Raw genomic sequence first — 16,213 nt, forward strand, 5'->3', positions numbered from 1 at the left:
ATGGAATTAGTTGGGGAAACTGTACAATGACAAAAGAACACAAAGGCTTACCAGGAAACATGCCTAAAGCATATAAAACAATAACATAACAAATGCAAATAATATTGGAAGACATATAACAAAGACCTAGAAAAATATGAAATTATAAAATTATAAACATCCAAAATTAATGTCACTTCCTGAAATTTTCATAAAGTAAATATGTGCAATCTGTACCATTAAAATTAAAAATAGCCTGAAACCTCAGCAATGAGTCCACTTTATAATTAGTCAGTTTCTTAATTGGACAGCTACCCAATGGACAACTGACAGCACTAAGAAAGGATAAAAATCTATTTTTATTGCTTCTAATATTTCATCTCAGTCAGTGAGATATCTTCAGGGAGTACTACTAACATGTTCACACACAAAGGCAACACAATATTCAATGAAACCTGAACCTGACACTGAAGTCCTATCTAGATGGTGGTGTGCCCTCTATTGGGCATTTGTAGGAGGCCTACGTCTTCTGGTATTCTTCCAGAAGATGCTGAGATTGGTATCCAATACATGGTCTGCAAGACCAGATTGACCATAGTCGTGATTGCAGATGTAAGTTTTGTGTTCATCTAAATGCATGGTCGCTGATCTACCTGTATGTCTGAAGTATGCCACTTGCAGGAACAGGGTACTTTACATACTCCAGGCACTGAGAGTGGAGGGAACTCAGCTTTGGTAGAACAGTTAAAGGTAGCAAATTTCTGGTGATGCTTATGTAGAGGTTGTACCTTTTTAAAGACCTGGCTATTTTTTCTGATGTACCCTGGACATAAAGGATGGTGATGGCATTTCTGAAATCCTTCTGAAGGGATGGCTGAGGGTTGTGGGAGTACTGATTATTATTATTTTTTTTTTTTTTTTTTAATTCTGTAAGAACTATAGCCATTAGATAGGAAGGTGTTGTGTATATGGTCGAGTTCTGTTGAAAGAGAGGTTCCACTGGAACAAAGATTGCAGGCTCTATTAGTTAGAGTTTTAATGATGCCATATTGTTGAGAGGAGAGGTGGTTAGAAAGTTTGTGAATGTATCTGTCTGTGTAAGGGACTTTTCTGTATACAGTGAAGGAGAGGTTACCATTCAGAAGGCCTGCAACTAAGGTGTCTAGGAAGGGTAAATTATTGTTATTTTCCTTTTCTATTGTAAACTGGATTCTTGGATGTATTATTTTATATTCCTGCAAATAATAGATGTATTATTTGAAGTGACAGAGGCAGGAGTCTAATGTGTCTGGGCCATGAGGCCACACAGAGAACAAATAATTTATATATATCTTAGCTAGATAGAAGGTTTGAAGTGGGGCTGATTCTAGGGTTTGTTTTTTCTAAATTTTCCATATAAAATTTGGTAAGTGGAGATGAGAACACATAGCAGTTTCCTCTGTTCGTAGATTTTGTTCCTCCAAGAAAAATAACCAGAACTGATGGCAAAGGAAAAGAGATCCAAGATATCAGAAGGGAAAACGTTTTTAAAGAGTATTCAAGTGTCATTCAAAGGAATATTGGTACACAAGGGATGTCAACATTTATGAATATAGATGTATTATTTAAAGTAGGTTCAACTGAGGTTTTAAAATGGGTGGTTTTTTCTTATATTAGGAAGTGGTATGACTAGTGAAAGATCAGCTCCCTCCTCTCTTAGTGCCTGAAGTATATAAAATGCCCTGTTCCTGAAAGTTGGCATCTTAAAGACAGACAGGTAGATCAGTCACCCTCCATTTAGAACACAAACTTACATCTGCAATCATGACTATGGTCAATCTGGTCTTGCAGACCATGTATTGGATATACATTCAGAGTATCTTCTGGTAAGTGCTGTGAGTGCTATCTATGCACAGGAATCTGCAGCAGCAGCACTCAGAAATCAACTGAATTTAAACAAATATGGGTGCAAAAAGCTTCCCAAAATTGGATAAACATTAATTGTCAGATGTCTCAATTTGCCTCCTACAAATGCCCATAGAGGGTGCACCAACTAAATACGACTTCAGAGGCATAGCCAGTTTTTCATTGAGTATTATCGTGTTGCCTTTGTGTGTGTGTGTGTTTTACAAGTGTTAGTTGTACTCCCTGAAGATGTCTCAGTGAGAGAGACAAAATACTGGAAGCATTAAAGATAGTTTTTAATCCTTTCTTAGTGCTGTCAATACTCCATTAATTCTCCAACATGTCCTCCCAGCATTTAACACACTGAAAAACTGATACTTTTCTCTTAGAACTGTAAATTAATGAAATATGACCCAACATACATTAAGTATTTTTAGTTGAAGTTTAATTAAAAGTTATGAAGCATAAAGAGGAGTTAGACAAGGTTGTATCCTTTCACCAAATCATTTAATATCTATAGTGAGACAGTGATGAAAAATATTGAAAAACAAAAAATAGGAATTAGTATCAATGGTATAAAATACAACAATTTTAGATATGCTGATGATACCATTCTAACAGCAGAAAACAGAAACAAATTAATCAAATTACTGCAGCTACTAATTGAAGAAGGTAAAGAATTTGGATTAGATATAAATGCAAAAAAAAGACCAAATTTATAAAAATCTCAAAAGAAAGCAGATCCAAGCCAGAAATATCCATAAACAATATGAAAATTGAACATACAACAGAATACAAATATTTAGGCACCTACTTTACTGCAGATGGAAAGCAAGATAAAGAAATAAAAATAAGAACAGCCATAGCTAAAGATGCATTCCGGAAAAATAAAGACCTGCTCAGAAGTTCTGAGTATCAAGACAAAGAAAAGAATGATTAAGAACATTAGTGTGGCCAATTTTCACATATGGAAGTGATACCTGGATATTCAAGAAGAGAGTAAGGCAACAGATAATGGCCTTTGAAATGTGGTGCTATAGGAGAGCTCTGAAAATCCCATGGACAGAACATGTGACAAATACAGATGTCCTACAGAGAATGAGAACACAGAGATCTTTATTACAGGAAATGATCCAGAGAAAGACGAGATTGGCGGGACATGTACCAAGAGGTTCAGCAGGACAGAGGATACTAACAGTTTTAGAAGGAAAAATTATGGGAAAAGGATCAAGAGGTAAAAAATGAAAGACATGGCTTGAAGATATAAGATCATGAACAGGATCACATAGCTATGCAGAAACAAAAAGGAAAGCCACCAACAAAGAGAGAACCGGAAGGACATGGTGCTGCACCCTCTCGCTGAGAAAGCTACATGAAGAAAAAGAAAAGAAGCATGTATAAGTAACTAATGTTGTGTATAAAAGATTCTTTATACATAAAGTAGAAAAGGGCAAAAAATAATAAATAAAAACAATGATTTAGAGTTTCATTTTTTTTATCTAAATTTTTGATTTTAATGGAAGAGTCTGCACATTTTAGTTCATTATGAAGATTTCAGCAATAAGATTTAAGCGTTGTTTTTTCAATGCAATGTTTTGAAATGTAAATGTTAATTCTACATTTTCATTTTTATAATTTCATAGTCTTGGAGTTCTTATTTATTTCTCCAATTACTGTTTGCAGTTGCACATTTTCAGTTTATTGTTTTGTGTGTTTTATGTTTGGTTCTTGTTAATCCTGTGGCATCAATGTATAATTCCCCAACATTCCTTTTGCCTACTGGATTGTGAGATGTCATTTAACAGTTCAATGCACCATCATGATGGTTCTGAGCTTTTACTTCGTAATGTAAACTGTGTGCTATTTCTTACTATGTATAAACCTGCTGGGTTACGCTGCCTTTGTAATACCATTATTATAATTAGCATTGCGCCTGCTTGGTTACTGCGCCTTTGTAATACTGTTATTATAATTAGCAGAGCGTGCTTTCTCTCTCTCGTAACCTTTCTTGCTTATTCTGTTGCGTACTATGGTTATCCACTTTTCGTATTTTACTAGTCGTATGCCTATGAACACTGAAAAATTTATTTAATTGTGACTGCACCGCCAGTATATCTTTATCGGCATAAGACTCGGTAAAACGACCGGTAGATTTCTCTCTCTAACTAGCGTAATATTTCTTCAACAAAGTTTACATATACAGCCATGGTTCTCGCACTTTTAATGCCTTAGTTGTTTCCCGCTCACAAGTCTGATATTTTTTTTAGGAATAGTGCATCGTAAAATAAACAATCAGACAGCACTCTATAGACATATAATTAAAACACATTTATTTACATTAAAAACAAAGTACATTAAATAAGTGATAAGGAGGTTACTCTCTCTCTCTCTCTACCTATCCTTTTGGCATAAAGAAACAAACTTTCCCCATTCAATATTAAATTACTCTGTTACTTCTCTGCTTAAGAAAACCAAATTTCCGAGACTAATTTACTCATAAAGAGATTAGCTAGCTATGGCAAGTTATCTTACAATTTATATTCCAAGATAAAAAGCTAAACGGCAATTTTTTCTGGCGAAGTTAATTAAATTAAATTAAGGAGATAAAAATCCCTTATTATTTTACAGCCAGTATACCCTGAGATCGAAAACTACGATGTAAGAGTTTCATGCCGAAGAACTATCGGCAAATCCAAGCGTAAGTGAACACCTGGTAGTGCAACACTAAGGCAACTCGAAGCAAAGGTGGAGCAAGCTCCCTCACTATCCTTGATATTTTCTCATAATGTAAAACACAGCACCTAGAAGATGTAATACTGCCTTACATTATGAGGAGAGGTCACTACCCAGACCAGTTTCAATCTTTTTTGAGGTCTCATCAGTGAGTAAGTAGACTTGGATGATATCAAAGTTTAAGTGAAAAGAACTTACATACCTTCACTATACGAATGCCAGAAAGGTGTGCCCATATAATATATTATAACTAAGATAAAAAGCCAAACGGCCATTTTTTCTGGCGAAGTTAATTAAATTAAGTGGATAAAAATTCCTTATTATTTTACAGCCAGTATGCAAAACTCTGAGATCAAAAACTACGATCTAAGAGTTTCCACCTTTGCTTCGAGTTGCCTTGGTGTTGTACTACCAGGTGTTCACTTACGCTTGGATTTGCTGATAGTTCTTTGGCATGAAACTCTTAGATCGTAGTTTTCGATTTCAGAGTTTCGCATACTGGCTGTAAAATAATAAGGGATTTTTATTCCCTTAATTTAATTTAATTTATATTCCAGTTAACAACAAATCAGAGGACTCTCTTATAGATATTTCTTATTATTATCTCTTATCAGTCCATCTATGACATATCTCCTAGATTACAAAAAGAATGTACATTAAAGGACGTAACACACTTACAGAGGCTCTTTGTCATGACACCTTCCAAAAGTCCTGCATCAAAGTCTCTATGGTTTTTCTTTCATCTCGCCTTAGGTTTCCGCCTGGAGAGTCTTGCTTCAGGAGGCGTTTCGTCGGAGTATTGGTGGTCTTGGACTGCAATCTTCCCGGTACTTAAAAGCTCATGCAAGAAGTTTCAGCATACAGGCTTGAAGATCGTTCTATGGCTTTTGGCTTCAGTTGACTTCCCACAGCAAAAAGGCATCCAACCGGCACTTGCCATCGGCTGTTCTCCCAATTTTTCCTCTGGTGTGGGTTCGCCATAAAGTCTGTTCCTCTGGGTCAGACTACTTCAGGTTCTCTGCAAAATGCCTCTGGCTCTCTTTGGTAACAGTGCTTCACCTCTCCTGCTTCGGTGACTGGAGCTCACCTATCCTTCTGTCAGCAACTGGACCTGTCCTCTCCTCTCGACTACCTCTGGTTCTCTGCCGAAAGCTGCCCACTTCAATGTTCAGCTCAGTCCCTTTTTATTTTCGCCTTCTCAGGACCTTGCACCAAGGGTTGTAAACCCCGAAGAAATCGGCAGTTCTCCTTGATCCTTTTGTTAAGGCCAACCTGTTCCTTCATCTCTTCCGTATACTCTTTTTTCCTTGTCTTGTCGGGCAGTGGAAACTTCTCTGAAACTAGTGGACCTCTTTGATACAAGCTTTGAAGGTGTTCATGCGCAGAGCTCGCAAACAACTTTCTCACACACTTAATCGTAAACAACTTTCTTGTGCTCTTATACATAGCAATTATACAAAGTTCTGATAGCAAAGCATTGCCTTTGTTCTTGACATTCTAGAAACTTTAGTTAAAATAGTAAATACAATCAATTCCCATAGGGTTATGTACATTAATATTTAATATAAAATACATAGAGACAAACAAGGTTATTTTTATTACAGTTCTCATGAGATTTGACCTCTGTAAAAATCGATGTAATGCGCTTTGGTATTTTAAAGCTACATCGAGTTTTACAGAAAGCAAGCTTAAAATAGCATTAGTTTTATGATATTTAGATAGGGACTTTTCTATACTTCATTATAGCACATCTACTGCAGTTTGTTTGGAAGCTACTCAAATTGCATGCAATTTAATATAATACATTATATTAAATGCCTTATATAGTGATTACCTTTGGAGTTTCCATAATTATAAAATCATATATGTACCAAAGTAAAAGTTCTTTACTGTACAAATATTTCGTCTTACATATCATAACAAAATCAGTATGAGAGAAGAACAACAATGTGATAAATTAGAATCTCTCTCTGCATTGCATGTTTGTTAGGTTAAAAATACTTGGACGAAAAATAATAATAATTAAAAATAAAACCAACCTATTTAATACAGTTGAGAATAACAATTTCCCAAATAAACTATAGGGATGACAAGGCAGTCATTATGATTATGGTTCAGTCGGAGAAGTAAGGCTTCAGCACTTTCTTTGAAAAAATGTTCATATTTATATGCAGAATCTGGTATTTTCCCACTGGATCCTGTGGCTAGTGTTTTCAATTTCATGTTGTACTGGGTCATATTTGTGTGGTGTGATAAGTCAGATATGGGCTTGGGATTCTTGACTATCTTCCTGTTTGTCCATAGTAAGACAAGTTGTATGAACATGGTACTTGGTATACACCAAGTAGCATCATTGGTGAAATTTGTCCTTTGGAGAAGGTAACAGATTGTGAATTTGGTTGATGGTTTGAAGGTAACGCTGAGTTTGTATTTTTTCATAATCTTTGCCACATGTTCAGAGATGCCCTTAATCTAAATTATTATTATTATTGTTCCGGGAAACTCCAAGGAGTCGACAGACTCATCGAGGGAGGCCCTAACATCATGTCTGGAACAACTATTCAACATTCACACAGTATCTATCATATCTTGCCTTGAACTCATTCATGGTCGTAGCACCCACAACAGACTCTGGAAGCTTATTCCACTCATTCACCACTCTCCAAGTAAAAAACCTAGCTCTAACACCCTTGTCAACCACGTTCTTGCCCAGCTTCCATGCATGGCCCCTAGTCCTCCCACCACCAGTCATATTTTCAAAAATATCTTCTGGATCAATCTTATAAAAACCCTTCAGTAATTTGAATGTCTCAATCATATCACCCACTCCTTCGACTATCGTCCAATTTCTGCAACCCACAAATCCTCAACGTATTCTCATAAGGTTCATTCCACAGACCTGCTATCATCTTGGTCACTCGTCTCTGGACCCTCTCCACTTCCTCCCCATCACGAAGAAACCCTGGTGCCCATAACTGGGCACAGAAGTCCAGATGGGGTCTTATCAAGGCTCGATACAGAGGAACAACAACTTGTATGTCTCTGCATGTTAAAGTATTTTTCATAAGCCAAGTGATTTGGTGAGCTGTTTTAGTCACTTTTGCAATGTGCCCCCTAAACTTCAACTCCCTATCCACCAGCACTCCCAAATCCCTGGCCTCATCAATCTCCTGGAGTACGGTTCCACCAATGCGATATACTGCTGCTATTCTTTTCACCCCAAAGCGCATACCTTACACTTTGCCACATTAAACTGACATCCATTTTTCCTAGCCCAGTCCCCCAAACTATCCAAATCATCCTGTAAAATTTTGACATCCTGTGCACTCACAATTGCTCTACCCAACTTTGCATCATCAGTAAACAAGTGAACACTTCCTCTCAAATCCTTTCCAATATCATTGATGAACAAATTGAAAAGCAGTGGTCCAAGAACAGAATCCTGCGGCACTCCACTAGTCACAAGACGTCTTTTTGACTCCACTCCTGAATAGACCACTCTCTAAATAAGGTATGGAGTCCAGCGGAATTCTCCTTTTCTTGGATACTGTCTAAGAGGGTTGTTAATCATATTTTATGTTCTTTTATATTTTATTTTATATCAATCATATTTTATGTTCTGGGTTGCATCCATTTAGTAAAGCTGTATGTTTGATAGTTACCAGTTCTTGCTTGAGCGATTTGGGGGGGGGGGGGGAACAAATTTTGTGTGCTCTTGACACTAAGGATTTTATGATACTATACTTTTGAGGTGGATGGTGAACTGATGTATTATGAGCATAGTGTCCTGTAAAATTCTGTTTTCAATAGACAGAAGTACTGTAATTCATTCTGTTCCCATCTGATGTGCATGTTCAGAAAGAAAATTCCTCTTGATGATTACATTCCAATGTAAATTATTGATTTTTCGTAGAAATGGAGTTCTGGTTTTATGTGATTCCAAATTGCAAAGATACCTCCTATATCCTGAAGCTAAATAAATGGTTTTGGGTTGAGAGCAAAGATTCTTTCCTTCCAGGTGTTCTAGATAAAAGTTAGTATGGTTAGGTGATAGTGGCAAGTTCATAACAGTCCCTCCTACTTGTTGGTATAGATGATCCTTCCATGTGAAGCAACCAGAGTGATTGTGAATTGAAAAAGTCCACAATCTCTGATGAAAATTATTGGTCTAGAAATTATTTCAGTAGGACGAATATTTGTGAGGAGAGAGGTGATGTCAAAACTCACCATCATATCTGAAGATGTCAGTTTAATGCTTTATTCTTCTGCAAAATTTTGTGGAATATTTTATCGAAGAAGCTGAGTTGCCAATGGGAGAATGAAGAAGGTTAAGATAGAAATCTCAAGATTTTGTAAGTGGGACAACTATGGAATCAGCAACAGGTCTGAGTGGACAATTACTTTTATGTAATTTGGTGTGCCTATATTGTTGGGAGCCTTGCATAGTAGGTTCTGAGTTTTTTAATGGTTTCTTGATCTATGGATGTAGTATCATCCAATGATTTACTAAGGTTATTAAGTTGACTTTTGCTGGGAGCTTTACTAATCTGAGAGGATGTATTTCATTTCTGAGGAACAATTTCATTTTATATTCATAGGATTTGGCATCTAATACAGTGGTGTATCCACTGTCAGCATCTGTGATAACTATGTTGCTATTGCATTTTAAAATGCTTCAGCTCTTTCGATTCAGGTTAATATGGTGATTCTTGTTAAATTCTTCTTTTGTGTTTTTGTTCTCAATGTATTTGTGGTCCCCCAAATTTTCTACTTTTTTATGCAGTCACGAACAGATCTAAATTTAGAACACCCAAATTATTAAAACTAAAAGAGTAATACAGTTTAATAAAAATTCAAAGTATAATTCATAAAACGTTGAACATTTAAAGGCAACTTACAAGCAATAATCCAGAAGGAACCTCCAATCCAGGAGGAAGTTGGTAAGGCTCATTATCAAATTCTTCAGCTAAAAGAAAAGATTTCCTTTTACAATATGACAAACTTCATAAAGAATATTGTTCTAGACGAAACGAAACTAGATATAAATTAGTCTTTTTTTTTTTTTTTAAGAACCACAATAAAGTAATTAAATCTTCCATTTCATATACCATGTCTTTAAATTACAGTAATACAAATACACACAAAAGGCAATCATGTAAGTTTCTATCATGAGTTGACAAGAATGCTCATCTTAAATATAACAATTATGATATTGGTAAGCTAAAACTTACCAATATCTTAATTTCACAAAAAAAATTCTTTTGATTGCTTTAATTTAGCATTAAATAAGCTGATTTGTATTCCCCTTTAAAGGTATCCGGAGAGTTCACTGAAAAACAGTTAACCAAAAGACAATACATTGAAAATCAGTTCATTGAACAACAGTTAATCGAAAAAGCAATTTGTTTTAATTAGTTCAATCTCAATTGTTTTGAGAGGGATATATCTTTCAGGTCACTTATATACAGTAAACTACTATTTATCTGACTTAGTTCGATGCAGCCTGCTTTCCATCATATGAGGATGGAAGGTTTTTTCTTCCCTGAAACTTAGGTTTTTCTTGCCGAAAAACAATGGAACCAAATAGGAAAACACATGCAGTGATTTAAGGCCAGTTGCTTTGGCCTTAATTCAAAACAACTTAACCCAATTCCAATTTCCTTTAGCACTGTGTTTTCTAACTGCGATCTGCCGACCACTGGCATCCTTCAGAAGTTGAATAAGAGTTCCAACTACTGCTCATCTAAATATTACAAAAGATGAGTATGCTTCAAAGAGGTTTATAGGTTCTTTATTCATCATTCCTATTTTATTAGTTATCTAGAGAATATTTTAACCTTTTTTTTTTTTTTTTTAACAAACTGCACCGATCACCTCCTCAAAACCCAGAAATATACCCACGCATATACTCATCAGTATTCGTAGCCTAATCCTCCCCTTATTAACTGCAATTACTTGCTTTCTAGGTTATTCGGGAGATAAGTGCATGTGTCACTCCTGTCGTTGAGGAATAACAGAAACAGGTGTAAATAATCATTCCTGAAGATTTTTTTTTCAAGTTTTCCAATATTTTTACTCTGAATTCCTGTATATTTTATTATTATATTGTGAAAAATATTTACATCAAAGAATCAATTTATTGTTATTATTATTAGTAGTAATAATATTAATGATTAATACTATTTTCCGTCATCCTCCTCAATATAATGACTGTTGGTATAACAATGCTCCTTTACTAAGGAATAGTTATAGTACAATATGGACTCTTATCGTCTTTCTTGTCTATAACTGTTGTGAAAATTATTATTATTATTATTGTTCCGGGCAACTCCAAGGAGTCGACAAACTCATCGCGGGAGGCCCTAACATCATGTCAAGAACAACTATTCGACATTCACACAGTATCTATCATACCTTGCCTTGAACTCATTCACGGTCGTAGCACCCACAACACACTCTGGAAGCTTATTCCACTCATTCACCACTCTCCAAGTAAAAAACCTAGCTCTAACACCCTTGTCAACCACGCTCTTGCCCAGCTTCCATGCATGGCCCCCTAGTCCTCCCACCACCACCACCAGTCATATTTTCAAAAATATCTTCTGGATCAACCTTGTAGAAACCCTTCAGTAATTTGAATGTCTCAATCATATCACCCCTCCTTCACCTATCGTCCAATCTCTGCAACCCACAAATCTTCAACCTATTCTCATAAGGTTCATTCCACAAACCTTCTATCATCTTGGTCACTCGTCTCTGGATCCTCTCCACTTCCTCCCCATCACGAACAAACTCTGGTGCCCATAACTGGGCACAGTAGTCCAGATTGGGTCTTATCAAGGCTTAATACAGAGGAACAACAACTTGTTTGTCTCTGCATGTTAAAGTATTTTTCAGAAGCCAAGTGATTTGATGAGCTGATTTAGTCACTTTTGTAATGTGCCCCCTAAACTTCAACTCCCTATCCACCAACACTCCCAAATCCCTGGCCTCATCAATCTCCTGGAACACAGTTCCAGTGTGATATACTGCTGCTAATCTTTTCACTCCAAAATGCATAACCTTACACTTTGCCACATTAAATTGACATTCATTTTTCCTAGCCCAGTCCTCCAAACTATCCAAATCATCCTGTGCACTCACAATTGCTCTACCCAACTTTGCATCATCAGCAAACAAGTGAACACTTCCTCTCAAATCCTTTCCTATATCATTGATGAACAAATTGAAAAGCAGTGGTCCAAGAACAGAGCCCTGCGGCACACCACTAGTCACAAGCCGTCTTTTAGACTCCACTCCTGCATAAACCACTCTCTGGTATCTCTCCTTCAACCACCCTCCTATTCATCTCACCAACCCTGTATCTATCCCCATCTGCTCCAATTTATTGATTAGGGTTTCAAGTGGTATCCTGTCAAAGGCCTTGGCAAGGTCCAGTAGTATCACTGTAAACCCATTACCACTATCCAGTTCAGGTGTCACTGTGTTATAGAACGTGAGCAAGTTATTGAGACATGATCTACCCTTCACAAAACCATGTTGTCCCCCATACAATATCCCATTTTCATCTATCCAATCCTGTATTCTTTTCTTGACTAATTTCTCTAAGACCTTCACAATGATTCCTGATATGCTAATCGGTCGGTAATTTACAACAGCAGTCTTGGAACCACCTTTATGCAGTGGAACTATTTTCCCCTCTTTCCACCCCCTCGGGACTAACCCAGATCTGAGACTCAAATTAAACAAAATGGTCAAGGGTACTGACAATTCTTTAGCTGCTTCTCGTACAACATGAGCTGGTATACCATCCAATCCCACAGATGTATTGACATTGAGGTTATGCAATAGACTACTCACCTCCACTTCATTCACCACAATTCCTCTATAATCTACTGGTTTATTCGTTTCTGCAATGTCACCACCTGGATGATATATACTTGCAAAGTGATCACTCAGTAACTCAACTATATCAAATGATTCAGTTACCTCCCTACCATCGGCATTCTTTAAAATCATTCTGCCATATACATTTTTCCTTTTACTTGCTACATATCTAAAAAACTGTTTAGGATTCTCTTTAGCCTGCATGGCCAATGTTCTTTCGTAATCCTTTTTTGCTTTTCTTACCACACTTGTTACCCTTCTGGCCTGCACTTTATACTGTTCATGTGCCTGCCGGTCACCTTTCTCCTTAAATTCCCTCCATAGTTGTTTCTTTTTTTGCAGCTCAAGCTTAATGGTGTTATTCATCCATTTAACCCCTACTTGATTTATTATTCGGACTCTAGGTATACAGTCAGCCATTGCTTCATGCAAACTGCCTCCCATGCACTATCAACTTCTAGTCCTTGAAGTTTACATGCCATGGCACTGAACCAATCAAACTCCTAAGCTTGTCATACTTTCCAGCCCGATAATTCCACATGTACCCTGTCTTAAATGAAAATTCCACACCTTTAGCCACCTCCTAAGACAAGACCCTATGATCACTCTCACCAAATGGTGGGAATGTGGTCATATTTGTTACAGCCAAATCCTCAGATGTAATTACTAGGTCAAGCACTCTCTGACCCCTAGTATTTTCCATTACATGCTGTCGCAGATAGTTATACCTTAATAACCGCATAAAATCCAATTCCTTCCTCCCGTGTGTCCTCTCCTCACTCCAATCAATGCAACCATAGTTGAAATCTCCCATAATAATTACCCTCCTTCCACTCTTTTCTTCTATTTGCTTGTGCATACTGTCACCACCATCTTTTCCATCACCTGGTCTATAGCAGCACCCAATTGTATATTTAGTTCTGCTAGCCACAATCTCACACCGAATGGCCTCAAATGTGCTCTTTTCTCTATTCTGCAATTCAACTTCTATTCTCCTTGGCTGTAGCTCATCAGCTATCATCAACAATACTCCTCCCCCCATTTCATTCTCCCAGTCATTCCTGAACACACTATACCCATCACATTCAATCCCACTAGCTATATCATCTACAGTCAGCCATGTTTCACTAATACCAATAACCTGTGGTCTGGAAGTGCCAACCATGACCAAAAACTCTCCCTTCTTGTTCCTAATACTCCTAGCATTAGTGTACATGAATTTAAGACCCCCATTAGCCCCAACCCTACCTCGATGCCTTATATTAACTATCCCACTCTGATTTGTTGTCCTTGTTTGCTCGGACATATTATATTCATTCTTACATTCAACTGCCTCCCTAAGGACTGTATATCTACCCCCCACTTAATAAATCTAGTTTCCCTGAATTTGCACATCCACTACATTCAGCAACACTTTCTCAAGTCTCCTTACACCGTAACCATTTAAATGCAAGCCATCCATCTTATATAGATCCTTTCGCCCATCGAACTCACTCCACACATCCACAAATTCCACACCACTTGTTATACATAACCCACGCATAAAGTCATTCGCAATTATGGCCCTCCTTTTAAACATTTCACTGTCATACCATGGCAAAAGACTAATCATTCTAACTCTCTCACTCTTTTCTTTTGCTACCTCAAACAATTCATTCAGGTCTTCTATCATTTCCATTTTATCTCCTTTCAAATCATTCATACCTGCCACAACAATCATTTCTTTCACCCTTTCCTTTTGCTCTCTAACAGACTCAGTTACATCCTTTATGGTCGCACCAGGTTGGTATGATTTTGTCAAATCCTCTACTAACACACCTCGAGTACTAACGAGTCTCCATACAGCGCTCTATCCTTCATTTTGTTCATGTTCACACTCATACGCCTATTTTTCCTGTCATACTTTTTATTATTGGCTGGTTCATTCAGTCGACTTTTGCTCATACGCTCTAGCTGCTGTTTTGCCCTTTGTATCGCACCATTCAACAACGCGATCTCACTCATTGCATCTATCTCATCTTTTTTATTCTCTGTAAAACCATTAATACTATCATTCACACTTTCTACATTCACACTCTCACAATTCTCTGGTACAACCTCGCCATTTCTTGTCATATCCCTATTTTCTTCATTCTGAAGTTTGACAAAAATATCACACTCACGATCCGAAATACACTTCAATTCCTCATTCTCCCTACATCTTCTACACACGTTCACTCCTTTATTATCATCTAACCACACTCTGACCGCACTCCGCAAAGCGTACATTTCGCAGATAGTACACTGAATCATCTCCTTTACATTACTGTTCTTGAAAAAAGATGGTGAACCATCATTACTGGCCGCCATTTTCCTTCGTACTGGAGCCATACTAGTAATGTATTTTATCAAATTATAAATTATAAACACCAAAAACACACAAACAAATGCACTAACAAAGCAAGGCAAGCAAAACTATGCAATATTAAAGTAAATTTATCAATGATAACTGAAAATAACGCTTATCTTATCAGGAGCTTTCACGAACACTACACACTACGAATCCCTCTAGAGGCGACTTCCTGACATAGATTATGTTATAAAACACTTTAGTACGCTAACTACACTAATAAAACTACCATAATATACTAAAATTACACAATTAAATCTAACAAAATATTAATAAATCAACAAAAATCACAAATCTTTCAGGAGCTCTCCGACAGTATGTCCTTTCCCCAGCTAGCCTCGACACCAGTCTCAATTGGAATATTGGAATGTTCTGTGTGTGTGTGTGTGTGTGTGTTCATGGGACTGATTTGCCTATTTCCAGGAAAATTTCAAAAAAAAAAAGTTCCGAAATGATATTAGCAATTACGCTCTGACTGGATGAAATTTATAATTTCAGTCGGACTAGTTATTGTGACAAAATTTGGTAGAATGAAATGTCTTCTCTACCTGCACAATGAAGCAGTATGCAAGCAATGAATGCAAGAAAATAATTATTACGTTTCAATGACCACTTCAATATGTTGTCTGTATCATGAGTAACGTTCCGCATTGTTAATGAACATTTTTAAACAATACTTTGCAAGAAAAATTAATTTTTGATGAATTATAAAGCAATTCATCGAAATATTTTCGATGAATTGCCATTCGATGAATTGTTTATTCAGCAAATTGCTTTTTCGATGAATTGTCTTTCGATTAACTGTTTTTTAATGAATTTTCCTGTAACCCCCTTTAACGAGTTAAACCTGTAATATAATACATTAATACAGCATATAATATGAGTTATATAATTCTTTTCTGTAGGCCAAACCAGGACCTTTTCAAGCTACTTCAGGACTCTCCAATAAGCAAGAAGCTTTTGTTGGGACAGTGATTCCAAATACACTAAATTATAAAAATGTCTGATAATTTAAGAATACAAAAAAAGTAATATAGCATCTTCGTATGGTACTCCTTTATGAAGTGATCCTTTACTGACAGACAGTGACACAACTGCTTAAAACCTGAAATTTTGTAATAACTTAATTTACTAGTTCAAAAATCAAGGTGAATCTTCCTAAGAGATCCCATTCACTGGACTGTTTTTGATAGCTTTCACCCCATCACTGCAGTACAAAACTTTATTTCAGTTTTCAATGAAATTACTCTGCAGTCTTATCAACAACTGTACTTCAGATCTCAAATACATAAACCTTCATTCCTGTAATTCTCACATGACAGGTAAAAATTGTTTCCTAAT

At 36.6% G+C, this 16,213-nt stretch overlaps 1 protein-coding gene across 3 annotated transcripts in view; it reads right to left on the reverse strand.

The window, feature by feature from the left end:
* Positions 1-16,213, reverse strand: part of su(w[a]) (suppressor of white-apricot) — a 224,604-nt gene that overhangs the window by 142,403 nt on the left and 65,988 nt on the right. For all 3 annotated transcript variants that reach the window (XM_090400460.1, XM_090400459.1, XM_090400461.1), the window contains exon 4: positions 9,495-9,562. In XM_090400460.1, coding sequence (XP_090256586.1) covers positions 9,495-9,562 — 68 coding nt within the window. The remainder of the gene's footprint in view (positions 1-9,494; positions 9,563-16,213) is intronic.

Source organism: Typopeltis vanoorti, chromosome 11 (genome assembly GCF_054136105.1).
Source record: "Typopeltis vanoorti isolate ZY-2024b chromosome 11, IOZ_Tvanoo_1.0, whole genome shotgun sequence".
Taxonomy (NCBI): Eukaryota; Metazoa; Arthropoda; class Arachnida; order Uropygi; family Thelyphonidae; genus Typopeltis; species Typopeltis vanoorti.